Here is a 26,586-nt window from a genome sequence, read left to right on the forward strand (position 1 = left end):
CTAAAAACAAATCGAAAGAAATGCTTCTCCTTTTTTTTTTTTTCTTTTTCCAACAGTACTTTTATTTATTTATTTTAAAGCAGGTGATTATTTTTTCTTCTGCTCCAGAGCCTTGATTCACTTCCTGCAGGTGTCCTGCTGCTTCTTGGGGGGGATTTCTCTAATGCAGGAAGACATTTGCCAGAAAACATCTGTTGGAGAAGGATATTGAACACCGAAGCTGCAGTCAGAGGGTTATTTTGGATAACAGGAGGATGTTGTTCACACAGCACAGGATGTCTAAGGGCTTATGAAGTGTCTCAGCACACAATGATGTGACTCCAGCAAAATGCTCAGCAATCTGTGTGTATTTTACAGGCTAACACCAGGACTGTGTCCATTACTGCACACACAGCTGGAATAGTGAACTCCAGCTTTTCACCAGATTCATTTCACCAGGTTGTATTTTCTGGTTTGCACTCTTTATTCCCCTCCTAATTTTCTAAAAATTGTCCCTGATCTGAAATAACAACAATCCCTCACTGTGCCCTTTGCATCATGCCCTGAAGAGGAAATCTCAACTAAGGACAATAATACACTAAAAATCCAAGTCTTTTGTGGTTTCTTCACTCAGAATTAAGGATTAAAGATTTATTTTCAGGGGAAGTGTCACAGTTGAAATATTTATGAATTATTCTGGACATTTATCTCAGCATATCTGACAGTGCTTTTTGAAAACACTCTAAAATGACACATAAATAATAATTTAAACACTCTACAGCTCCACAAGCAAGGAGTGAAGCCAGGTCTCCAAAAATGTAATTTCAAATTTCAAACATAGGAAAAGTCTATGCAAAAAGAAACCACAGAGTTCCTTTAGGAAATAAAAAATAAAGTTTTGGTAAAGGAGCAAAATTTTTTAAAAAATTGTTCAGTCAGACAAAATGCAGAGATAAAGCTGACTTTAAATGCTCACATTCTGTGACCATAAACTGGGGGAAATGAAGGCTCTGGTGACTCAGCAGGAATCTGGGAGGACATTACAGATCCTGGAGGAGGTCACAAACCAGAACTTTGTTAAACAGAACTGAAACACGTAAAGAAATTGGCTGAACTATTTTTACACACTATCACCAGAGGAAAGCACTGCACAAAGGCTGTTCTGTGCTGCAGGTTCCCCTCACAGCCTGGAAACGAAGCAGAATCGTGGGCAATTTGCAGTTTCTAATAAAAGGGAAGCACATTTGGAAACCCAAGGCTCGGTTTTCAAATCTCAACAATTTAATGACCCCCAATTTAAGGCTGGGGCTGGTTTGGTTTCTTTGACTGTCCCAGCTGCAATTGCCTCTCTGGGGAAATGGAGCGTTATTATGATATTTCTAAAGGGAGCATCGTGTTGCATTCCCCAGCTGGGAAGCAACCTATTCCAGGATTTCCTTCCCCTCGGGGAGGGACAGTTAATGCCAGGCCATTATCTGCTGTGAGCAGGAAATTATGCTACAAGGCTCCAGCTACTTAAGCCTCCTCCTTTAAAGCCCCATTAAGGCAGCCAGCCTGAGGTTCTGCACTGAGCAAAACACTCTCAGGCACTCAGGTTTTTGCAGGATGCTCAGGGAGGGCAGCTCAGGTGTGTGGGAGGGTCTGAGGAGAGCAAAGGTGTGCAAGGCTGTCATTTCCTCAGGAGCCTGGCAGCAATTTCAAACAGCAGAATTCAGACAATTTGCTCGTTCTGGGACAAAAGCCAAAGGCACTGGCACGCCCCTCTAACAACGTTTTGTGACCTCTCCTCGGGGTTGGGACACACCACGTGTTTCAGGCATGTGATTTATTCTCAAAGACACATTTGCCAAACACTCAGCAGTACCAAGGGGCAGGGGTTCTGTTCTCACAGTATCTAGTCAGGGAATCAAAGGAATATCCAATTCCTCACGGCAAAAACTCAGGGACAAATGTCCAGTGTTGCTCTGCCTCCCATCAGGTCAAGTCTGGGCTCTGCAGACCCAGGGGCTGGGTAGGGGGTACCAAGAAACAACTGTTCCCTGCTTCCTTGAGTTCTAAAAATATTCAAGCAATGGAAAGTGTAGCCTAGAAAAGTCACTAAACAGAGTTAAAATCAAAGCAGAACAAATTCAGGAAAGCAGAAAATTTACCTTTAGTAAATAAAGAGAACTCTGGTTCTGGGAAGAGTGGAAAACGTATCTGGCATCTTCCTAACCTTTGCATAATTAATAAATCCTCTGAGAAACAGCAGAAAACCTGCAGGGGAGAGACACATTTGTCCAGTTAACAGAGGCGTTGCCTCTTCAAGGAGAGGGAGCAGCTGAACTCAGCACTACAGAGGGACCTCACCACTGGGATGCACAGCAGCTGATCACACACAGTCATTCTTTTTGGTAGCAATAACACCTCATCTTTCCATTTCAGGTCACTTCAAAAACAAAATTTCCTTGGGCAATCACAGAACTTTTGAATCCAAACATGATCCAGTCACTCCCAAAGCAGGAAAAAGAAAATAAGATGAGGGAGGGAACAATCCACCCCTCTATTTAAGATGCAAGAGCAGACACAATATCAGTAACAAGCATTATTCTCTTCATAACTTCTGGATGATGTCAGGATGCTGCCACCAAGAACTGGCAGGACAGTTTTTACATGTGCCTTTAAAACCTGAATGTGCTCAGTCAGAGTATGAGGGTCACACTTCATCTGGACAGCCACACACAGATATTTAACAGCCAGGAATGCTCACAAAATCCTACCTGGCCTTACAGTTTTTAAGCATCTTTCCCCCCACAGCCACTCACCTAGTACAAGGAAGACCCACCAAAGCCAGTACTGGCCATCGAAGTAACCAGGAAAATAGGTGGAGAACTGAAAAACAGCAAAAAATTACAGTTTAGAGCACATGGAAGTTTGTGAACCAAAATCTATCCCCACCAATTTTAGCAGTAACCAAACAGGGCTGCACATAAGAGATCTCATGGGATGCTGCATTTCACCAGCTGCAGCAATGAGTTACCTCCACAAACTGTTATTTACAGTTTTTCTGCACCAGCTCCAACAATGGGAATGGGACAGATTCCACACCCAGCTATGAATTCTGCCCATCAGTGGGGCACAAGGGCACTGCTGGGCAAATATGCCTGTTTTAAATCATGTCCTGGATGCCCATAAAGCACAGCTGCAGGATCTGAAAGGGCAGAGCAGGCTTGCAGCAGCGCAGCACATTCATTACTGTCAGGTTGGATGGTGGAACAGCTGGGAAAGAAATCCCACATCTGTGGAGCCCACTGACAAGATTCCCAGTTGGGAAAATTACTGCTATTAAATGAATGGCACCAACACTATGAGAGCACTGAAGTTCACAGGTTCAGTATAAATACATTATAATTCCTCTGGGTTTGTTCTATTCAAACTTAAAAGCTAACAAAAGATAAACTTGTTACTGATGTTTAAATCAAATCCACAAATTAATGTCACCTCCTTCGGTCACACCTCTTAATCCAGCAAACAGCCCTTAACACCTCTGAACCAAGATGACCACAAAAACTGTCAGAAAAGTGAAGAGATGCTGCATTTACAAATGAGAATTCCCAGCCCCTTTTAAAAGACACGGTAGGAAGCGACAGCTCTGACACGAATGCTCTCTACTTCTACTTACAGCCAGTGAGCTGCTTGCTTGAAATTCAACTTTCAGCCTGGAATATCATCATTTCACAGGCTTCAAATAATGATTTCCTGATGGAAATATTTTCTCTCCCAATCCCTCAGGAAAATATAAGAGCCAAAAACCCTGGAGCAGGATGTCAGCTGCTCCTGGTCCTGCTGCTGTGCCGCAGGGAGGCTGCACCAGAGGGCACCCACGGCCTTCTCCAGTGCTGCTCCAACCCTCACTCCTCCCACAGCCCTGTTTCCCTCTCCTCAGCAGCTATCCTGCATTTTAGAGAATTTCCTTCTTTCCAGAGGAGAGCCAGGGCACAGCAGAGGCTGAAGGCAGGGCTGGCTTTGCCTGGGTTCATGTTTTCCCAGGATCAGAGTGTTGCTGCTGCTCAGCACAAACCAACTCTGATCAGGCCAGTGCCTCTGTCAGACACAGAATGAACCCCAGAATCCCACAGGGGTTGGGCTGGGAAGGATCCTACAGCTCCTCTCTTTTGCCACAGACAGGGACACCTTCCACTATCCCAGGAATCCCTGTCCAGCTTAAACCTGGACACTTCCAGGGATAGAGCATCCCCAAAGCTTATCTGGGTGTGCAATCTTTCTTGTCTTTTACTACAGTTGTAATTCCAGCACATAAACAGGATACAATTATGAAAAAGCCCTGTTCTTAGTAAGTAGCTCAAAAATTATTTCATTATTTTAAAAATCTCCTAACTTCAGTATGAGATAAAAACCTGCTGGGAAAAAAGAGTATCAGTGTCTGTGTATGTGGTTTTGCACCACACAACTCACCCTGACAATAAGGATCCACTTAATAAGAGACAGACCAAAGCCAGAAATGGCCCCATATCGTCCTGCAGCTGAAGTAGTCAGACAGAAAGACAGGAAAAATCCAATCCAGTTGAAGAGGAATGCCACTGAGAAAGCAGGAGAAAAGCAGCAGGTCAAGACACCATTATATACCAAGGGAAAAAACCATAAACCACTTGCACTCAGGTTTTTCCTGGTGCTACATAAACATAAATGTGACCCAAACTATTCTGGGTCACTGCTTGAAGAAAAGTTCATTCCATCAGGTACTTACTGAAGAAAGTCAGCATGAAAATGCCATCATTTCCTATCCTCAGCTGGTCAGTGTCATCAAAGTCATCCCGTGTCACAAAGTCATCATCCTGCAATGCAGAGGGAGGCAGCACATGGGGGATTTAGGTCAGTCCAGTCCACACAGCAACCCCACTTCTGGGTGTGACTCTTCAAAAAAAGGGCTGGAATCCTAAATACCAAAACGCTACAAATGCAGGCACTAGAAAATTCCTGTTTCTCATCCTGAAATGGTGCAGAGCATGAAATGTTATCTATATAATAGGAAATGTATCTTTATTTTTAACACAGTCTAGATCCAGCATGTTCTTGTTCTCATTGTGAAGAATTCTTCAACTCATCAAAAAATTATCATCTCAGCAAGGAATTTGGCTTCTGTGAAGAAGTGTAATGAGCAGGGGACTTCTAATGCTAGCAGGGGTGGAAAGAATGGCTGAACAAGAGATAATGTTGAAAAAAACAAAAAGAAATAATACTGACAGAATGGTTTTATCGTCCTGGTATCAGCTACACTGACCTCCAAAAAAGTCAACTAAGTAAACAGCAGGAGTATCAAGGGTAGATATGCCAGACAGCTGAAGAATTAATCCTAAATCTTTTTTTAAAAATGAAAAAAACCAACAAAAACCCCAGTGTCAGAGCACAGGGATACAGCACAGTCCCTCTGTCAACTTGCCAAGCTAATCTGGCTAGCACATGCTGGCATTACTGAGATGTCTGACATCATCACAGTGCTCAAAGGAAAATGAAAAAAAATTTTAAAAAATAGCCACAGGACTCTCAGAAGTGTGGAATATCACCACCCCAGAAAGCTTCAAAAACACAAATTTTTAGAGTCATGACACGCGATGGGCAGGAGCTAAAGCTGAACTGGCAGCCAGCAGGGCAGGGACAGGGACAGGGACAGGGCCACTCACCCTGCCAGGAACCAGGGGAATGGTGGCCTCAGCCTTGCTCCTCTCGGCCTCGTCGTAGCTGGGCAGAGTGGTGGCCACGTTGTAGGACGGCGGCTTCGGGAACCCTGACTCATCCTTGTAGTCAAAGTAAGCTGCACAAAACACAGAGAGAGCTCAGCACTTCCTCAGGAACACCCTGCTGGGAACCAGCAGTGCTCCAGTGACTTCCAGTGAGCCCCATTCCCCAGCCTCCCACCCAGCCCAGCCCCCTGCCATCCCAAAGCAGAGAGGGAAAAGCACAGGAGCACCTTCTCTGAGAGCCAGCAACCCAGAGAACATCACTGAACATGTCTGGCTGTACTTCTGCTTAAAACAACACCACATGCTGTGCCTCTGCTGACTTGGATACTCAGAAACAGTCACGTTTCCAGATCCAAGTGGTTATTAAAGTTATTAGTGACAGGACAGGAGGATGAGTCAAAGGCCCATCCAAGTGCTTAGTTATTGGAAAGTGCAGGGAAAGTGAATTCTTTAAACCCTTTTAAGTAACGAATCCTTTAAGGAAGGGGCACAGCATCATCCAAATGCCAGATAATGAGAGGGGAACCACAAATCCTCCCAGCACTTTGATTTTTAACTGTCTCCAATTTACTGAGAACACTGTGAACTGTAACTTGAACACCCCTTGATGGGATGACATCAGACGAGCGCAGCCAAATTGCATCTCCTAAACCACAAGAACCCACAGGCTGTGTGGATCAATCCTGGCCCTTGCAGCTCAGGAAGGTGCTGCAGAGGCAGCTGTGGATGAGGAGAGCAGTCAGTGGCAGCAGAGCAATGCCAGCCCTTCCCCAGGTGACAGTACCTGTGCTGTCTGCAGAAATGCTGCTGTAGGGCGGAGGGGCGTCGTTCACCACCGGCACGGCCTCGCCCGGCTCCTCTTCATTCTGCAGCTGAACAGAACCACACACCAGGGCTCAGGGGTGTCTCAGTGCTCTGACACCACCCCTGCAGCTTTAACTGCACACTACAGACTCTTCTGGAAGCACCATGGGACACGGAGCAGCTGCTCAGCCTCCCTTTGAAGTGTTCCCACTTGAAATGATCAATCTTCCATCTCAGTTTTAATGTTGTTTTTTAATCCTCTCCTCACACACCTGGACTCCAGCAAAGCACAGCACACAGCTTTCCAGTACCTTTCCATTTCCCTGGCGCTTCCTCAGCTCACATTGCTTAGAGGCTGCAGTTGCATCTGTTTTAGTCAAAGAAATACAGTGAGATACCCAACAAAAGGCTCCATTGCTGCCTGTGGCTTTGCTAAAGAAGGGTTTTTTCCATGGATACACTACATAATGATGCACAAAAGTACAAATGTTGCCATTTCCCTTCAACCTTTCACACTGCATGACTGAAAAGGAGCTGGTTTATTTTGTGCACTGTGCTTCCCACAGGCTCTGTATAAATAACCAGGAGCTATCACAGCTCCAGCATCACCCGCACGAGGCAGGTGTGCCGTGGCAGCTTTGATCAGGGGAGCAGCAGCACCAGGCCAGAAAGGAGGTTACAGCTCCCATCTCATGTTTCCCTTCCTTCCATTTCTCGTCACCTCAGCAGCAAAAGCACTGAGGTTTGCTGCAGAATAACTCACCTCAAACAAGCATCTCCAGACTGAAGCACTGGGCTGAGCAGGAGGCACTGCCCTGGTTTGAGATCACCTCTAAGCAATGTCTCATCCAGCTCTCCCTCCTGCAGCCCCACACTCCTGAAGCCATCTGGGATATTTTGCTCTCTTTTCTTTGTAGAGACATGCTGCCATTCTCCTTGAGCATTTAACACAGGGGTGGGGGCGTAGGGGGATGTTCTTATCTTATTTGTATCAGGGGAAAATAAATCAGCTCCCACTTCTAAATGCAGATCTTGGATATCCAAGTGTTCTGTGCTTTGCAGTTTTATTCCTTTTGCTGCTTAACATCACAGATCACAGAATGGTTTGGGTTAGGCCATCCCTTAAAGCCCATCTCACTCCACCCCCTGCCATGGGCAGGAACACCTTCCATGATCCCAGGCTAATCTAAGCCCCAGTGTCCAACCTGGCCTTGGGCACTGCCAGGGATCCAGGGGCAGCCAGAGCTGCTCTGTGCCAGTGGAAGTCTATAACCTATATTCTGCTCTAGATCACACAACATCCACACCCTCTGTGAAAGCCTTGACTGTGCTTAGCAGATGACAATGAGTGGTTCTGCCTGCAGGTCCAAGGAGTCAGCTGAGAGGGGGAAAAGGGAGGAAATTACACTGGAAAGCACCAGAACAAAATCAGGAGCACTGTCTGCCAGTCCAGGTGCAGCAGAACAGCAGAGCACCACAGCCATGCACTCCAGTTCCACATCAGCTTCAGCTCACTCTGCTCCCCAGGAACGTTTTCTAAACAGAATAGGTGGGGGAGAAGATAAGGGTGCTTGGGTGAGCCCCAAGCTCTGTGGATAAGCAGTCCTCACATGACAACGCTGAACCATTTCCTTGAAGAAGGAGGAATCACTGATCCGGATGAAGATTTAATCCCAGTTCCAGGGAGCAGCTCCCAGCACAGCTGTCAGCAGGACACAGCCCAGATGTGAGGCACAGCAAACAGTCCCAGGGTGTGAGGCCCTGGGGTGGAGGTGGCAGGACCTGCCTCACCTGGGCTTTACTGAGCCCCAGGGCACTGAGCAGGGACAGGAGGAGCTGCAGCAACTCCCACCTTTGTCTTCCCAAAGCCTTTCCAAGAAACAAACATTTCATAAACCCCACAGAGCTCAGCATTAGAAGTAAATGCAAACTAACTTGAGAAGCAATTTCTTGTTCAAATACGCTTTAATTTTTTAGAAAAACACAGCATTACTCCAGAAATCCCAAACCACCCTGCACAGAGCACGAGGGACAATGGATGGGACAAGAAAACACAGAGCCAAAATGCTTGATTCAATCTCTGCCCAGAGAGCTGCCCCTGGATCCGTGGACAGGGCAGGGGTAAAAAAATATTAAAAATATGATCTTTAAAGTCATCCCACCCCAAACCATTCTGTGATTCCATGATTCCCCCAGCTCTGTAATTTATGAATTCTCAGAAAATGCTCCACCATGCTTATTGTCAGTCTATCCATGAAAATATGAAAACTCAGCACTTCTTTTCTCCCTCTGCCGGTGCAGGACCTGGTGTATTGACAGGAGGAAAGGCTCTGTCACAGCTGGGACACTCTGGATTCCACCTGCCCTTTGTTACCTGCTCTCCAGGTGAGGGGGTGGCAGAAATTCAACCCCTCCTGCCTGTAAGAAAGGAGGCAGGTACAGCCTGAGAGCTCAGTCACCAGGGAGGGGGAAGGAAAGCACCACATGTGACAACACTGGAAGAAATGAAACAAAAGAGGACACAGATATTGAGTGGAATATTAACTCCTACCACTGGCTCTTCTTCCAATAGTAAAAAGAAATACGTGTTCTTCCACCAATGTCACGTGGGAGGAAGCAGCTGAATTCACTGCTGCCTTCCAACACCCCAATTCAGGTAATGGATAATGACACAAAAAATGCAGCTACTTTCTGAAGTTGGGCTCGAGGCTGTAGGAGGTTAGTTATAGAAAACATATTTTTCTTCTAATGGACAAGGTACACAAATGCCTTCCAGCCTTTTTAATGATTCCAGGCATCTAAAATTCAACTAAGTGCCTATTAGCAGAGCAGGGAGGGTTCATGTGACAGGAAGAATGACTCATCAGGCCTGGCCTGGCCCCGGCTCCCACCTGCCCTGCACAGCGCCAGGTACGGACTCCCAGAGAATTCCCCCGGGGCCCCAGAACCCAGGGAGCCTGCTGAAAACCAGGCTCTGACTTCAGTCTGCGCTGCTGAGGCTCTGAGATAATCCTTTCCTAGATTCACTGATGGATTTTAGCTTTTCAGGCAAGGTTCTGGTATTCGTGGCATAAAGAAATAACACAGTCTTTACAGCCATGCATGCAGTTATTGAAACAACAGCTTGGCTGGGATTTTTTCACCAGACTGCTAAACCAACAGAAAGTTAACTGACAGAACACCCAGGGATAATTATTTTCCAAAAGACTCATCATCAGAAGCCTGGCACTGAGCAGGACATCACCTCTGGCTGCTACTTGCCCTAACTGAGACCTGTCCCATGTAAATACATAGCACAGCAACATAAAGTTGAAATCTTCCAAGCTGTTTGGAAATGCTTCCATGTAAACTTGGGAAAAAAAGCATTTCCAATAAATATATTGGTTCATTCTTCCAAATTTCCTAAACTCAGCATATGGGCTGCTCACATAGTTTTGAATCTTTATTTTTTAACTCCCCTTTGCCAAGTTCTGAGGCTGCATGTAAATATTCTTTACACCAAATGAGCATCACTACACTAAACCAGCATTACTACAAGCTTAGCCTTAGCAATAGATCACATATCATTACATATCTTCAGCCTTTTGGAAGTAAATTAAGTCACTGCCAACTCTGAAAAGGAGTTATTTTTACTGACTTTTGCTTTACTTAATTAAACACACCCTGATTTAAAATCCTGCCTTTTGCTCAATGTTGTTGCAAATTTCTGCAACTTAACATCAGCTTATTAATCAGCAGGAATAATGATAAGCTAGCAGACAAGCCAGCCCACTCCCTTCAGCCCTCTCCCTGATGAGCAAATAACTGTTTTCTCCTGCAGGCTCTCCCAGCCCATTTCCTGGAGCAGGGACAGCCCTGAGTGTCTGGCCCAGCCCCTGCAGTGGCACAGGTGTGCTGAGCACCTCTCAGGTGGCACATGTGGCACCTGTGCCAAGCCAGCCCTCCCTGGGGAGATGCTGATGCTCCTGCCCCAGCCCTGGGCACAGCCCAGCCCCAGGAGTGAGCTCCTGCCTGTGCCAAACCCAGGATTTCCCCATGGAAAGGGTGCTCAGGCCTTGGCAGGGGCTGCCCAGGGGGACTGGAGTGCCCATCCCTGCAGGTGGCACCTGGAGGGGGCACTGAGGGCTCTGGGCTGGGGACAGGCCGGGGATGGGGCACAGCTGGGACTCAGTTTCTCCAAACAGTGACTTTGAGATTGTGAGACTCCTCCCTTTTAACAAGGACTGAGAACTGTGCCCCCTCCCCAAAGGGACCTGGAGCTCCCTGGCACACAGAGGGCACACACAGAGCAGGAGCCAGCAGCAGCATCCACCTCAGGGGCTGATGGCAATGATTTCATGAGTCACCAAAAGGCAAAAACACAAACCAAAACCTATTTTATGTCCATAAAATACAACCTGGGCTCATGAGGGTGCTGTCCTCTGACTCACTGCAGCCAAGGGCCTGACACCACAGAAATGCTCCTCAATCCTGGGAAACAAGCTGGTCTAATTCCCTCATTTCTGTTCAAACAGGGAGTTAGACTGGTCTGGACAGACTGGAAACACTTGGGCCAGCACAAACCTGTGCCACACACTGGCCTCAGACTTGAGAGATCAAGGTCTTAGTATGGAAAAATTAGGTTTTAATCTTGGATAGTTGTAATTAAATTTCCCACACTTAAAGCATAAAGCCTTCTCATAATATTTAGAATCTGATTAATATTTTTCTGGACATTAGGGTATTTTGGTAAGACTTCTAAGCATTTTAAAATATCATGTTTTTTAAATGGTCATATGAAGAAGGTCAAGTACCTTCCATGGAAAAAAAATCCCATTGTGCCACCATGGATCAAATTTGAATATCTCAAAACAGGCAGGAGCAGAATGATTGGATAGTCCTTAATACTGAATTCTGCTCACTCGCATTCTGTATGGTCACTTCTAAGTCATGATGCCAAACCCACAGAAGAAGGTTGCTCATCTCCTGGGAGCACTGAACAACCCAAAGCCCTCAGGGGCTGTTCCTACACTTGCTTCCCAATGGGGCTACTGAGCCCCACTCAATTTTAGTCATGAGAGAGAAGGTACTAAAAAAGCCCAACTCAGAGCTCCACACCATCCTGATGCCTGAGATAATATTGTATTTCAAAGTTTGCATGCACAGCTATTTTCTCCTGCTACACAAGCTGTGAGATGACACTGGACTGCTGCTGTTTCCCTGCCTTTCCCACATCCTTTGATTTTTAGGGACAGAATGTATTTAAATTCTATAAAAACTTTTGCACACAGAATCACTAAACCCTTGCAAAGCTACCTGACAGGTACTGCTGCCTGCAGAGGTGGATGTTTCAGAGGAAAATAATCAGATTTTAGTCACCTCAGCACAGCCGAGGCTGGACACGGGGCAGCTTCAGCACAACCTCGGAGCAGAGGCTGCACAATTTTACTCTGCAGTTTTTCTAATTTTACTGGGTTTATGTCAGTGGCATCTCCTATTCTGCTTACAAATAAAATATATAAATAAATATGCAAACAACCTACCCTGCAACTTTTCTTAGCATTCTTATCTTTAGCCAGCACATCTTGCACACTGCAAGGACTTCACTGAGGAAACAGTCACTGACATTTCTGATTCTAACTGCTGACATGAAAAGATTTGGGATGTTCTCATTTTTTAGTTTCAAGCTGTGTGCCCATTTCAGCTGCAAAATTAAACACAAGCTCAAGGTACACACAAGGCAGCAACTGATATCTGCCTTCCTGTTCCACTCCAGCCTCTCCAGATATTAAAGAAGCATTGTAGTCCTTCATGGATTTAAACTCTATTCCCATTCTGTTTCCAGCAATGTATTTCTTCTACAGTTTTCACAGAACAAAAAACAAACAAATGGAAAAATCTTTCTTGGTTATTTTTCCCATTGACACCTCCCTTCATGGAATGATTCATGATCCAAGTAAACCTTCAACAAGTGGAACAGGAAGACACAGCACTTAAAAAGGAATACATCTTCATTATTTAACACTCCCACCATTTCCTAGGTGGGTTTACATTACTCATACACCTCACATGTATTTTCGAATGCTCCAAGTACAAAGCATGCCTGGAAAACACAGAGTGTAAATAAACCTGTTAAAGCTGGGCTATTTTTTCCAGAATGGAGGGTAATTTCTATCCCAAGGATGAAATACAGTTCTGCCAACTGAACTCTCAAGCCAGGGTTATGCTGGGAAGGCTTTAAGCCCACTAATCCCAACAACATCCCTGTATAACTTTCCCAAAGGCAGATTGAAATGACAACAGCCTCCCAGTGTCCCTTTTTGGGGACACAGCAGTGCCTGGAATAACAGCACCAGGGCGAGCTGCAGCTCCCTCTCCTTCCCAAACCTCTCCACTCCCACCTCCACAAGCACAGCCCCAGCACCTGGCCTGCAGAGGAGGATCCAAATCCAGCAGTCTCAGCCTGTCCCAGCCCTGCTGTCCATGAAGGGCTGGGGAGGCTGAAATCCCTTCTCCAGAGCTTCAGTTTTATCCTACATGGAGCTGCACCTCCTCAGTACTGAGCTCGGACTCACAGTGCCCAGAGGCACCACTGCAAGCTACTTTTTATCAGATTGTCTCCTTCCTGAACAAAGGAAGCTGGCATTGGAAAATCAATCAGTGCACGCCCCTTGCACAGTGCCCACGATGGGGAACAGACACGGGCTGGGAGTCTGCAGGGAACAAAGAGGCTGCTGATGGAGCACAGCCCACATCCCCACCTTCCCACATCCCACCTGCAAGGCTGAGAAGGGCTGGGAGAGGAGAGGAAACACACAGGTCTCAAACTGGGGTAGCAAGTTCTGTTGTGCTCAGATCATGGTCACTAACCCTCACCTTTTTTTCCTAAAAATACAGACACTTGAGGAATCCTACAAATATTGTACAGGTTCCACAGTGCCCACATCTCAGAGCTGCTCCCACATACACATGGATACATCAGGAACCCATCCCAGAGTGAGGGTTACGTCCCTGGCACACTTGGACAGTCAATCCACATTTACCAGTACAGGAACCACCTACCTGCATAAACAAATCCATTCATGCATTACCCCATAACCAAAAAGATCAAGCTTTAAAAATTCCTCCACTGACTCATAATCCAATAATTTAAAGGATTAAATGAGCTTGTTGTGAATTTCTCCAGGCTACCTCCACTGACTGCGTCCTGTATTCACTCTAGCCCTTGCAGTTATCACTTCACTAGCAGTCTCTCTTGGCACATGGTACATTCATTATTGTACATTTCCACACACAGTAAGTTTCAAAATATGGGGGGGAAATTGACACATTCAATGCTACAGAGACTCTCCCACTCTCTCATCCTCTCTATCTAAATCCCGAGTGCATCTCCACAGCTTGCAGGGTTTTGAAGCAACACAAGCATTAGGAGCCAGTTCAGTGATAACACACTTCACAATGGGAACACCTGGGTTCCGGCAGAGGGCAAGGAAAGAGGAGCAATTTCTAAACAGCTGCACAAAAGTAAATACATTTACATGTGAGAATCTGCCTCTCACTCCAGTTAAACCAGTGGCTCCACAGGCCTCCATTATGTGCTTGTCTTTAGCAGTGCAAATCCTCTGGCACAGCCTGGCTCCCTAATCTCTGCAGGGCTCCGAGATGAGTCTGCCCTGGCTCTGCCCGAGGTGTGAGCAGACACAGCACTGAGCAGGCAAACCACAGCTTTACACACCCCTCTGGGGGAAACCAGGAGTGTGTGCATCAGCCAGGAAACACCACAGCGGGCAGCAGGGTCCTTCAGGGATTGTGCCACCCATCCCCACTGCTCTGGGTGATGGGACATGCTGCGCATCCCTGGGGAAAAGGCATTTGTGAAGACACTTGTTGGGGTCAACGCCACCAGCAGGACTCTGCCAGGAAAGGCGATTAGTGCAGAGACCTGGTTATCGGTCCCTAGCAGGTCCCAGAACAACACAAAGAGATTTGTCATTGTAAGTGAGCACATCAGTTTAGCACTGAACAAAAGGAAAAAAAGCCCAAGTTTTGCTTAATTTCTCCATTTCCAGTATGTAAAAACACGGAGACCTGCAGCTGTCAGACGAGACAAGTACTCCATCCCATGGGAGGGTGTATCTCGAACTCAGCCGAGAAGGAGCCTACCCACGCCGGGAATGCTACCCAGGAAAAGTCACAACACAGTGATTCCTTGGGAGAGCCTGGGTTCAGCAGGAGCGAGCTGTCTGCCGTTTTGAGGGATTTCTCCATTACTCTAAGTAAAGAATTCTCCATGTCTGATGTCGGAAAAGCGCCTGCCAGAACTGGGTCACACCGGGGGGCCCAGCCGACACCCGGCCCTTTCCGTGGGGCCGCTAGTGCAGACAAACGGGAGGCAGGAAAAGAACGACCCGAATTCCCCAGGGAGCTCTGTAAGGCCAGCCCCTGGCCTAAAGGGACTCCACACGTAAAAGATGGAAGAAAACTAACGGTGACCTCGGGACGCTGCGGAACGAGACCGTTCCCTGGCGGGGGGGTCGCTGCCGTGGGGGGAAATGAGCGGCGGGGTCGGCGCCCTGCGCCAAGGTCGCCCCGGGACTGGGCAAACCCCGGCCCCGGACACACCCGGCCCCGGCACTGGGCAAACACCCGGCCCCAGGACAGAGCAAACACCGGCCCCGGCACTGGGCAAACCTCGGGCCCGGGCACACCCGGCCCCGGCCGGCGGGGAGCGGCTCCGCGGCCGAGCCCGGCCTGACCCCCCGGGGACCCGCGGCCTCCGCCCCGGGCGCTGCCGCCAGCACAGGCCCCGCTCCCGGCCCCGCCGCCCCGGGAGCCGCCCGGCCCGGCCCCGCCGCCCCTCACCTGCTGGTAGCGGCCGGTGCTGGGCTCGGCGGCCGCGGCCGCCATGGCGCTGCGGGGTCGGTGCGGGCGCTGCGCAGGCGGAGGCGGCGGCGGCCCGGTCGCTGCTCGCTGCGGGCTCCGCTCGCTCCCGCCCTCCCCGTCACGCTCGGCCGCGCCGCCTCCCGCCCCGCCCGCCGCCGGAGCCGCCCCGGGCCGCGAGCAGCGCTCCTGGAACGGCCGCGGAATCACAGAAACACCGGGGCTGGGAGAGACCCGCAACAGCAGCGAGTGCAGGCTGTGCCCGATGCCCACCCTGTCCCCAGCCCGGAGCACCGAGTGCCACCTCCAGCCCTTCCTTGGGCACTCCAGGGATGGGGATCCAAACCTCCCTGGGCAGTTCCAGTGCCTGAGCCCCCTTTCCATGGGGAAATTCCTGCTGTGCCCACCCTGAGCCTGCCCTGACCCATCCTGAGGCCGTTCCCTCTCATCCTGGATGCCCACTTGGCTGTCCCCTCCTGTCAGGAGCTGTGCAGAGCCACAAGGGCCCCCCTGAGCCTCCTTTGCTCCAGGCTGAGCCCCTTCCCAGCTCCCTCAGGATTTCTCCAGCCCTTTTCCCAGCTCCATTCCCTTCTCTGGACATGCTCCAGCCCCTCAATGTCTCTCTCACCATGAGGGGCACAGAACTGGACACAGCACTCACGGTGTCACCTCAGCAGTGCCAGCACAGGGGACAGTCCCTGCCCTGCTCCTGCTGCCCACACTATTGCTGAGACAGCCCAGGTGCCATTGGCCTCTTGCCCACCTGGGCACACCTGGGCTCATGTTCAGCTGCTGTCAAGCAGCACCCACAGGTCCTTCTCTGCTGGGCTGGTTCCCAACCAGGGCAACTCCAGTGGGGCTGGAGGGTGACCCAAGCCAACCCGGAGCCAGCCCGGCTCTGTGTGGGGAGCCGGTGTGCCACTGCCTGCGGGAATGCCAGCAGCGTGTCCCTGACACCACTGCAGCTGCAGGAGTGACCCCACAAACTCCGTGCACTACACATAATGTAGATTGTGAACTCAAGTATAATTTTCAGAGTGGAAGCTGCCATGGGATGTGTTAGTAAAACCTAGGGAGTCAGGAAATTGACGAAAAGCCATGCTGCCTCAGCAGGGACACACACCAGAGCCAGCATTGAGGAACCAGCCCTGTGTGAGCCACGCTGACCAAGCCTGGGTCACACCCAGCCATCCCTGTCCCACCACATGGGCAGGGAACAGGGCAGCTGCACCAAACACGAGGTGTTGGCCATCAGCTCTTTCATATCCACAGGGAGCAGATGGTGTTGAGCTCCTTCCTTCCAAAAGGAGCACGTGTAGGAAACCACGCAGTGAGACAAGTTGGTTTATTCTGAGTTCTTCAGTGTTACATTGGCCAAAACACTTCTCAGCTTGTGTAACATTTGTTTTCTACATGCGCGGTTCAGCTCTAGTCAGGCTTGCAGAAAATTACCCACATCAATCCCTAAGGTGGATGAGATTTAAATATATCAGCTTTAGGATGAGGAAGGCTGAATCAGCCCCGCTGGGATTCCAAACTGCAAATTCAGAGAGTTGCAAGCATTGAAGCCCGAGGACATGGTTTTGAACTGCACACTCAGTCATAAATACAGGCCTCAGTGCTCATTATTCCCTACCATAATCAGCCTGGATGCTTTTCTCCCCGTATTTTGCCTTTGAGGGGTAGGGAGTTCATCGATGTCTTAGTGAGATGAATGAACATCCCAGTTCTCGTGCCCAAGGAGAGGCAGGAACCGTGAAGGATTTTAGCGATGAATAACCTCAAAGAGTGACTCCTGAGAAATGCTGGAGACACAAGGACAAGGCAGGGTTCTTGCAACACAGATGCCTTTGAAGGAGCTGGAACAAGAGCTGCAGGCACTGACAGAGTCTGGTTTCACCTTTCCACAAGACTCTCGATTTGCAGTGAGAATTTCCCTGCAGTGAGGAGCTGTCCTGATGACATGCATGGATTTATTTGCTGCTGAGGTGGGATTACACCCCTAAGTAAGGCTATAGCAGCAGTGTAATTAGCTGCACAGTGATTGACTTGGACAACACAGAGATTAAAATAAGATGCAACCTGTGCATGTCCTCAAAGATGCTGGAACGTATCCTGGAGAAATGGTGAAACCATTTGTGTCAAAGCCATTTTGGGGCCAGTGGAGGCAAATCACAGGCTAATTAGTCCACCTAGTCTGAGCATGACTGACTCCGGAGGGGTAAGGGCAATTCCTTCCAGCTTCTCTCCCTGTATTTATTTTTATTTTCTAAGGTGGGGAAGCTCAGTAGAGAGATGATGCTGTGGTTACAGCACATGACTGGTTCTGCTTTCATTTTCCAAGTGGTTTGAGGCAAATCACTTCATGCCTCTGTGTTTTTTGTCTTTTTCCCCAGTACAAAATGTCTTTTCTCCCAAGAGACACTTGAAGCTTGAAGTCATTGATTTTAGTGACTTCCGTACGGGATGTGCTGTGAAAGTATTTGAAAGCAATTGAAAGTATGACAAGTAGTGGAGTGAGTCCTCTGAAATCTTGGAGCTACATGTGTTCCTTTAATTATTGTGTACAACTAAGCAATAAAGGGAGCACTTTTAATCTGCACTTTGTAATAAATATTGAACACTAAAAGCTAAATAATAAACCTCAAAAGCAGGGCGTGTAAGCTAAACTAGTAAGAACTCAGCAGGACATTAAAGCTAGATCTTTCTTCTAACCTTTTAGTGCTAAATTACCCAATTAAAAAAAAATCAAAATTGAGGAAGCGAAGGGAGCCGACCCATCTTAATTGATCAGCATTGAACTCCGATTTATTGATCCAGCATGCACACTTTTATAATCGTGTTAATTAAGTTCATACATATTGCAAAACCCGAGCTCATTATTGGCTACAGATTACACACCAACCCCTCCTCTTGTTATCAATACCTGTGGTTTCTTATTGAGACCAAAACTTGTTTTTCTCATCCTGTTACTAACTGTTCTTAAGGCCTCCATGTTTGTCACTCTGCTTTCCCATCACTATCCAAGGACAAGGTATTTACTTGTTATTAAAAAACAAGCCTGAGAACTTTGCTGTTTACAGGAACGTGTCTGAGAACTTTGCTGTTTGCAGCTGCCTTTTACTTTTCAATCAGCTGTATATTTTCATGGCCTTTTTTCCTTCAAGCCATGTCTGAGCAAAATTCTCCAACACAAAATGTTCACATGACCGAAACATTTTGTCATCAATTCCAAAGTACTCCTGCGTCCCTGAAGGCAGAGACACTCCATGTGCAAGAATTGGAATCGCAGGGTTTGAGTATCCATAGATGTCATTTCCCACTGTGGAATAACATCCTGAATTAGAATTATATAATTAAGCTGGAGAGATTTGTTAAGGATTAATAAATGCTGTCTAACAGATACTCCTCCCCAAAATATCACTTGGCCACAAAGACTTTTTGTGCTTACGATCATCTTATGTCTGAATCATCTTTGATCTTTTTGCTCAAAAAAGCCAAACTGTGGCTGGCCCATCCCTGGAAGTGTCTAAGGCTGGGTTGGATCGGGCTTGGAGCCACCTGGGATGGTGGAATGCTCATGGCAGGGGGTGAAACTGGACAATCTTAAGGTCCCTTCCCACCCAAACCATTCCATGGCTCTGCAACAGCCCCTGCCCAGGGCAGCTGCCCCACTGCCTCGGAAGCAGCACGTCCTGCAGGTGTGGGCTCCCTCGGGGTTCTGGACAGCAGGCAGCTGCAGTTTTGGTGTTTGTCACAACAACAAAAGCCACTGGGTCACACGGGGTCTGCTGGAACGAGGAGAGCCCCAGCGAGCACAGCCACACGTCCCACAGCCGGGTGGGAGCAGCGCCTTGTTCACCGGTGTGGAAAACTATGGCCCCATGAGCCACGAGCATTGTGAGGAGGAGGAATGGAAACAACAGTGCCATTGAATTGGAAGAATTTCCCAATGGGAGCTCTCTTCCACTGAAACCCAGCAGCAGAACTGCGGGGCAGATATGGAGGATGCAGTGAGTTGTGCAGGATGGTGCATGGGGCAAGCAGAGCTGAGCTCCCAATTGCCTCCACACAGCCCAGCCTGACTTCAGGGCCCCACTCACTGATTTCAACAATGCCCTTTGTGGCTCTGTTGTTTCTTCATCCTACTGGAGAAATCACAATTAACCAACAGTTAATTTAACCTTGCTATCCAGATTAAATCCCTTACTGCTCAGGCTGGCAGTTTTGAACCTGGTGAGGAATGAGGTCCTGACAGCTTTGTCATGGCAACATCACCTGCAAAATGGAAAAGGACTGGCATTGGTGCTTTCCAGAGCTGCCTGTTCATGCATTGCCCTACCCATAGGCTTGTTGTGACCCCAAAAGTATCCTAATTAAGATTTGGGTGCTGTTGGGAGAGCTAAGATGTGAGTGGTGCTTGCAGGAAAGAGCAGCTCCCCTCCAGATCTATTATTTCTCCTTTTCTTATAAATTGGGGTCAGAAGGTAAATGGAACATGCAGGAGCAGGAAAGAGGTGGCTGATGGTGGATATTAAAAAGACTCTTTAATTACAGACTTGGAGAGAGGATTCTTCATGGAGATAATTTTTTAATTGTTGCTGTTTCAGGAAAAGAATCCCAGTGCTCCCAAGCAGTTCCCAATAGCAAAAGCCCTGGTCTCTGAGCACTGCTGACTCTGATCCCTTCAAGGTGGGGCAAAAGCAAATGCTGGGTTTCTAAGAGCTCCCCATTAAACTCCAGCTTCTCCTGAAGAGAAGTGTTTGTTTCCTTCCATCTGCTGCTTTTGCAAGGAAGGAAAATCAGCCTGTTCAGACACCAGGAAGTTCTTCAGCATGGGAACAGCTCGCTGTAAATGCAGGAACAATAACGGGCAGAAATTATCATACCTAAAAATACCCAGCCCGCGAGTCACACGCACAGCCCAGCCTGGAGCAGCTCGGGGTGGAAGGAGCTGAGGATCCACAGGATGTGCTGGGTGTGGGCAGCGCGGGGGCACCTGCCCGGCTCCGCTGAGCTTTTGCTTTCACCAAAACGTCTGGCTTTTATGGGGAACTGTCGGCTCCTCCTGCATCTCTGTGCACTGCAGCTGTCCAAGCCACTGGCAGGGGAGGTGAAAGCCACACCGGAGCAGTCAGAGCCTTCCAACACTCGGATTTCACGGACCCCATCCCCACAAGGGCGCTGTGTGAGCAGCTGGGGGGCTGCAAGGCCGGCACCAAAGGCAGCAGCGCTCCACTTGTCCCAGGAGAGCCGGGGCAGATGAGGTGGAGCAGGGGATGAGGTGATGCTGTCCCAGGCCGCTCTGAGGGCAGACAAAGCCCACAACCCGCAGGTCACCCCGGCTGTGCCCTAGAGCTCACCGCCGTGGTGTCCCTGCCATCAATTCCTATGCGGGCTGTGCCTCCAGAATTTGCCTTTCCGAAATTTGCGAGCTCTGGCCGCGTTTCCAGGGTAACCGAGCAGCCGCTGAGGGCTCTGTGGGGAGCGGCGGTGCCGGGGCTCTCTCCCTGCCCAGCCCTGCTGCAGCTTTGGCTTTGCACACCAGAATCCGCAGTTGTGCCGCAGCAGGGGTGATGCGGGAGCTCCCAGGTGTGTGTGCAGGGCAGCTGTGCGCTCACCTTGGTGCCGGCACATCCTGGATAAGGACTGAAGCAGCTCCAGCATGGGAAGGGTCCGGACCTCAGCCGGGTCCCCGTCCCCTCACAGCCCCCGGTCAGCCTCGGTCCTGTGCCTCTGAACCCTCCGCTGCCGTGATTGCTGCCAGAACCCGGGGAACCCATGGCTCTGCCGCACCGAAATGGCCCCAGCGATGGCACAAGCGAAGAGCTGTGTCCCTCCAAGCCAGAGCCCAGGCTGCCCTGCCCTGCCCTGCGGGAGAGCCGGGAATGCCGCTGCTGCCAGCTCCTCACCCAACACGGCCACCGAGAGATCTGCCCGTGGGCTCACACTGCTATGGAAACACCTGCCCATGGAATTTATTTGGTCTCTGTGGCCTAAAACTCTTCCCGTGTGTGCCCACAGCTCACCACACCCATCATCACCACGGGCAACCCAAGGGCTCTCCAGGATGAGACAATACCGGGAGCACTGGTTCTAGCCAGGGCATTTAAATTATTAAAATGAAAAGTAACTGCATGGGCTGGATCCCAGCAAAGCAATTTGTAGCTCATTCTTCCTTCTGATGAAATTGAATGTCGGTCTAATTTTGAAGTAAGAGCTTTGTATCCCAACAATGAACTAAGCCTGTGCAAGGAGAGGTCAGGTGCATTTTCATGAGAGCTTGAACTCCGGAGCAACAGCAGGAAGGTGTTTTGGGGATACCTCTGTGCCAGGAGCAAGGACAGGCAGATCATGGTCTCTCCATCTCCCAGAACGACTCCAACCTGCCCCAAAGTGAGTCCCTACAGAACAGTTCAAGTGTGAGAACAGCTCGTTTTGGTGGGACAAGGCTGGGAGCTTGGCTCTAGGTCTGAAAAGCTGAAGGACAGAGCCGAGTGGATCCCTGCTGTGATGGTGACATTCCAGCATAACCACACCAAGATATTTACGGTCGTTTTAACGTATCTGGAGGAAGCATTGCCTCCCACAGCTTTGCCTGGACGGCAGGCAGGGCGGTGACACTCACCGAGCACCGCCCGGCAGCCGCAGCTCCCGGCGCGCCCCGTTCGGCCGCCCCGCTCCGGCGCTGCCCGGTTCCTCCCGGGGGCCGGGCCCGGCGCTCCCCGCCCTCCGCGGAAGTGATCCCGGGCAGGGCGAGCCGGGAGGAAGCGGAGGCTGCGGGCACGGCTGATCGGCACAGGGGCGGTGATCCCGGGCAGGGCGAGCCGGGAGGAAGCGGAGGCTGCGGGCAGGGCTGATCGGCACAGGGGCGGTGATCCCGTGCAGGGCGAGCCGGGGGAAGCGGAGGCTGCGGGCAGGGCTGATCGGCACAGGGGCGGTGATCCCGGGCAGGGCGAGCCGGGGGAAAGCGGAGGCTGCGGGCACGGCTGATCCGCACGGGCGGCGGCGGTGATCCGGGAGGCGGCGGCGATCCCCGGCGGAGGCGGCGGCGGTCCCGGACGGCCTCACCATGAAGCTCATCATCCTGGAGAATTACTCTCAGGCCAGCGAGTGGGCGGCCAAGTACATCCGCAACCGCATCGTGCAGTTCGGGCCCGGCCCCGGGCGCTTCTTCACGCTGGGGCTGCCCACAGGTGGGTGCCGGGGGGCGGCCGGGCCGGGGCCCAGCGCGGGCCCTGCCCCGGCTGAGGCGGCCGCTCCCCGCAGGCAGCACCCCCCTGGGCTGCTACAGCAAGCTGGTGGAGTACTGCCGCAACGGGGACCTCTCCTTCAAGTACGTGAAGACCTTCAACATGGACGAGTACGTGGGTGAGTGCCGCAGCCACCTGTCCTGTCGCCCTTGTCCCTGCCCATAGGGAGCTGCTGGGCCCTTACCCCGGCAGAGCCCGGCGGTGCCCGAAATCCACCTGTGCAGGTAAGGGGGACAACATTCACAGAGTTACAGCATCAACATTCACAGTTACAGCATCAGCATTCACAGAGTTACAGCATCAGTTAGGATGGAAAAGAGCTCTGAGATACCAGGTCCAGCCTGTGACCCCACACCATGGTGTCAGCTGAACCATGGCTCTGAGTGCCACATCCATTCTTTCCTTAAACACCTCCAGGGAATTAGTGAAGGGGGACAATTAGTGAAGGGGAAAACCTCTGGAAGAAATCTGAAATTTTTCAATAGGTTTGGAAACGTATGGACAAACTGGATGCTGGTGTTGCCCAGTATTGCACACACAATTACAGACACTGCTGTGTGTTAGCTGCCCTCAGGCACTGAGCGGGCAAGAACAGCTTATCACTGCAGGCTCAGCATGCAGCTTTACCTTCCACCTTTGCTCGGGGGTCATAAAGGTCCCTTACAAAGACCAGTGTGTCCCCTGAGTGCCCTCAGGTATCTCCTGCTGAGACAGCAAAGGACTGCCATTGCTGAAGTCATGGTGAAACAGTCTCCTCAGAAGAAATAGATCCAAAGGTGAAAAACATACAAGCTAAATATTTGCTAATGATAATTTTATCCTGGTCAAGAGGGGTTTTTTCTGTGAATAACGCCAGTCGAGCAGCATTAGGGAATAAGCTGTCCAGTGTGGCTTTACAGCATTTAAGGCGGGTAAATATGCAATAATTATATAATAATTATTATTTCCCAGGCTTCTACACAGTTTTTAAATAATTCTTACAAATATGAAATGGGAAAAGGGCTGAAAAGGTACTGACAGATGAGGCACAGCACACACCTGCATTTTGAACATCTATTGTATATTAATATGGGCATGTGTCTTACAGGAGCTGATTTTAATTCTGGTATTTAGGGAAATAGAAACAACTCTGAAAGCTGAAGGTGTGACAAAGGACAGAGAGAGCAGTGCTCTGTCACCAAGCCACTGCAGGCTGTGGAAGGGCTTTGTTATGGGTGATACTGTTCCAGTTGGCCTCAGTCCTGTGTGTTCTGTTACCAGGCCTCCCGAGGGATCACCCAGAAAGTTACCATTCCTTCATGTGGAATAACTTCTTCAAGCACATTGACATCTCACCAGAAAACGTCCACATCTTGGATGGAAACGCCCCTGATCTCCAGGCAGAGTGTGATGCATTTGAGGAGAAAATCAAAGCAGCTGGCGGCATCGAGCTCTTTGTTGGAGGTGAGAACCCGAGAGGAGCAGCCTCTAAACCCTATCCCAAACCTGTGCCTGTCCTCCCCAGCTCTCATTTATTGCCAGGATTGTTCACTTTCAGTGCATTTGCAGTGAAATCCACCCCACAGCCCATGGCCCTGGGCACTGCAGTGTCCTGGCAGCCTTGTCTCCCCACCTACCACTGCCAGCTTTGGGTCTTTAGTGCAGTGAATTGTTCAGGAAGTCTGGGAAGGGCTAGAACTGTACAAATGTGAGGTATTTATCAATTGTCAGTGGCAACAGGAAACTGCTGGGAGTAGCTTTTCCCACACAAGCTCTTCCCATCAGTTTGCCATAAGGTTCTGCCACCTCCTTTGTCTGTCATTGTCCCAGCGCAATCAGGGCATTGCCTGGTTGTTCCTAGCAGACACAAATCTGAGCTGCAGCACAGGAACTGCAGGGGTTTTTCTCAGCTCTGTGTTCCTGGGAGCACTGTCTGGGAGAGCTGCTGGCTCTGCTGCCACAGCTGACCCTGTGCTGTCACTGTCCCTGTCCAGGCATCGGCCCCGACGGTCACATCGCCTTCAACGAGCCGGGATCCAGCCTGGTGTCCAGGACACGAGTGAAGACCTTGGCCATGGACACCATCCTGGCCAATGCCAGGTTCTTTGATGGTGACCTCTCCAAAGTGCCCACCATGGCTCTGACAGTTGGAGTAGGCACTGTCATGGATGCCAGAGAGGTGAGGAAATAAGAAGTGGCTTCCTGCAGTTCCTCTGGAGCAGCCAAAAGTTGTCCTGTTATGGAGCAGCCATGTGTCCTCTGGTGTAGGGTATTCCTGCCACAGAATGCCTGATGCCCCTGTCCTCTGGCACCCTGCAACACCATGGAGAGGCTCTTGCTCCTTCTCTGCTGGCACTTGTGTTTGTGTAACCCTGCAGCAGCCCAGGAAGGTTTGGGAGGGTGTCTTTGGTTAGGAGTCTCACCTGGAGAGTAACTGGAGACTTAATGTCACACCAGCAGGTCATGAAACTGTGTGGAACCACTTTTACTGGAGTCTATTCTTGACCTACACTTGTGAAATCTCAGTGTCCAGGTGCCCAAAGGATCACTGCAGTGACCCAGCAGGCTGTGATTTCACTGAGAGCTGAAGCAGCCCGAGCAGCAGCAGCAGCAGCACAGAGAAGTGGCGGTGGGGAGGGTGGCAGGGCTGTCCCCACTCTCAGCTTGGCAGGCTGTGGGTGGGCTCTCCCTGACTGCCCCTCTCTGTCTGGGGGTGCAGGTGATGATCCTGATCACGGGAGCCCACAAAGCCTTTGCTCTGTACAAAGCCATCGAGGATGGTGTGAACCACATGTGGACGGTGTCGGCCTTCCAGCAGCACCCCAACACCGTGTTCGTGTGCGACGAGGACGCCACGCTGGAGCTCAAAGTCAAAACAGTGAAGTACTTCAAAGGTGAATGTTTGACCAGGCCAGGCAGCTGCTCTGTTACACTTTTAGGAGCCACAAGCCATGCTTTGCAGAGGTGTTGCTGTATAAGTAACTCCCAAAGGAGTATATTCCTTAATGATATCACAGTAGTATGTGTGAAGGTAAATGCTTAATGCTTGGTGTGGGAGCAAAGGCACAAGGACAACAGTAATGTCTAATTCCATTAGCACCCAATGAAGGAGAACTTTCCTTTATTATGTCTATTTAAATTGCCTTTTGACTCTCTCCATTAGGTTTAATGATGGTTCACAACAAGCTCGTGGAGCCCTTGTACAGCATGAAGGAGATGGGAGCAGAGAGAAGCCAGTCCAAGAAGCCATACAGTGATTAATGTGCTGGGGCAGTGCTGAACCAGCTGCTGAAAACAGCTGGGACAAAAGGGAATTGCTGCAGAAACTGATCTCATATTTGTTCTTAAATTAGCAGAATGATCATGTGGTTCCTTCTCTCCATTAAAGAGACAGATGCCAAACACCTGCCTTAATTAACCAAAGGAGGATGGGAGCCAGTGTTCTGTATTCCACAAACTTCTGCCACCAACTCATTCTCTGAAGGAAATGAAGAATGAATTGTTTGATCTGTGAACTGGCTGTAATCACAGACTGAAGGCTGCAGAACTGAAATGTGAGGATAAATGAAAGTACAATGTTTCAGAAACAAGTGGGTGATAACTTTGGGGTGTATTCCTTGCAATTAGGACAAGTATCTCCTGTTATTCCTTCATCCTCCATGAAACACTTGCATTAGAATCCTGGAAAAGAGGATTGTCCAGCTGGAGAAGGGAAAGCTCAGAGCAGCAGCCACAGCCAGGAGAGGGCAGCAAGAAGATGGAGCCAGGGGGAAGAAGAGAAGGGACAGTGGGGTGGGAGTGGAGACACGATGCTCACGCTGGAGAGGATAAAACCCCACTCACTGTGGGAGCTGCCAAGCAGTGGGACAGCATCCCCATGGCTCTCTCTCCTTGGGAGGTTGCCAAGACCTGACTGGATAAAGCCCTGGCTGAGCCCTGCTCTGGGCCACATGTTGGACTTGAGACCCCTC

The 26,586-nt window shown here is 49.8% G+C and overlaps 2 protein-coding genes across 2 annotated transcripts; one reads left to right on the forward strand and one right to left on the reverse strand.

Annotated features, from left to right (window-relative positions):
- Positions 1-27: 27 nt before the first annotated feature.
- On the reverse strand, positions 28-22,457 carry NDFIP1 (Nedd4 family interacting protein 1). Its single transcript, XM_058035083.1, has 9 exons — positions 22,012-22,457; positions 15,366-15,657; positions 6,505-6,592; positions 5,661-5,791; positions 4,727-4,814; positions 4,435-4,559; positions 2,784-2,850; positions 2,130-2,235; positions 28-191 (listed from the first exon to the last, which is right to left on the reverse strand). Exons 1-8 carry the CDS (start codon positions 22,455-22,457, stop codon positions 2,132-2,134), a joined length of 1,341 nt encoding a protein of 446 aa, XP_057891066.1. The 3' UTR covers positions 28-191; positions 2,130-2,131.
- Positions 22,304-26,205, forward strand: GNPDA1 (glucosamine-6-phosphate deaminase 1). Its single transcript, XM_058034790.1, has 6 exons — positions 22,304-22,579; positions 22,653-22,754; positions 23,897-24,079; positions 24,610-24,794; positions 25,335-25,509; positions 25,779-26,205. The coding sequence occupies exons 1-6, from the start codon at positions 22,456-22,458 to the stop codon at positions 25,874-25,876; spliced, it is 867 nt and encodes a 288-aa protein (XP_057890773.1). The 5' UTR covers positions 22,304-22,455; the 3' UTR covers positions 25,877-26,205.
- The last annotated feature ends 381 nt before the right edge of the window (positions 26,206-26,586 follow it).

This window comes from Melospiza georgiana, chromosome 15 (genome assembly GCF_028018845.1).
Source record: "Melospiza georgiana isolate bMelGeo1 chromosome 15, bMelGeo1.pri, whole genome shotgun sequence".
Taxonomy (NCBI): Eukaryota; Metazoa; Chordata; class Aves; order Passeriformes; family Passerellidae; genus Melospiza; species Melospiza georgiana.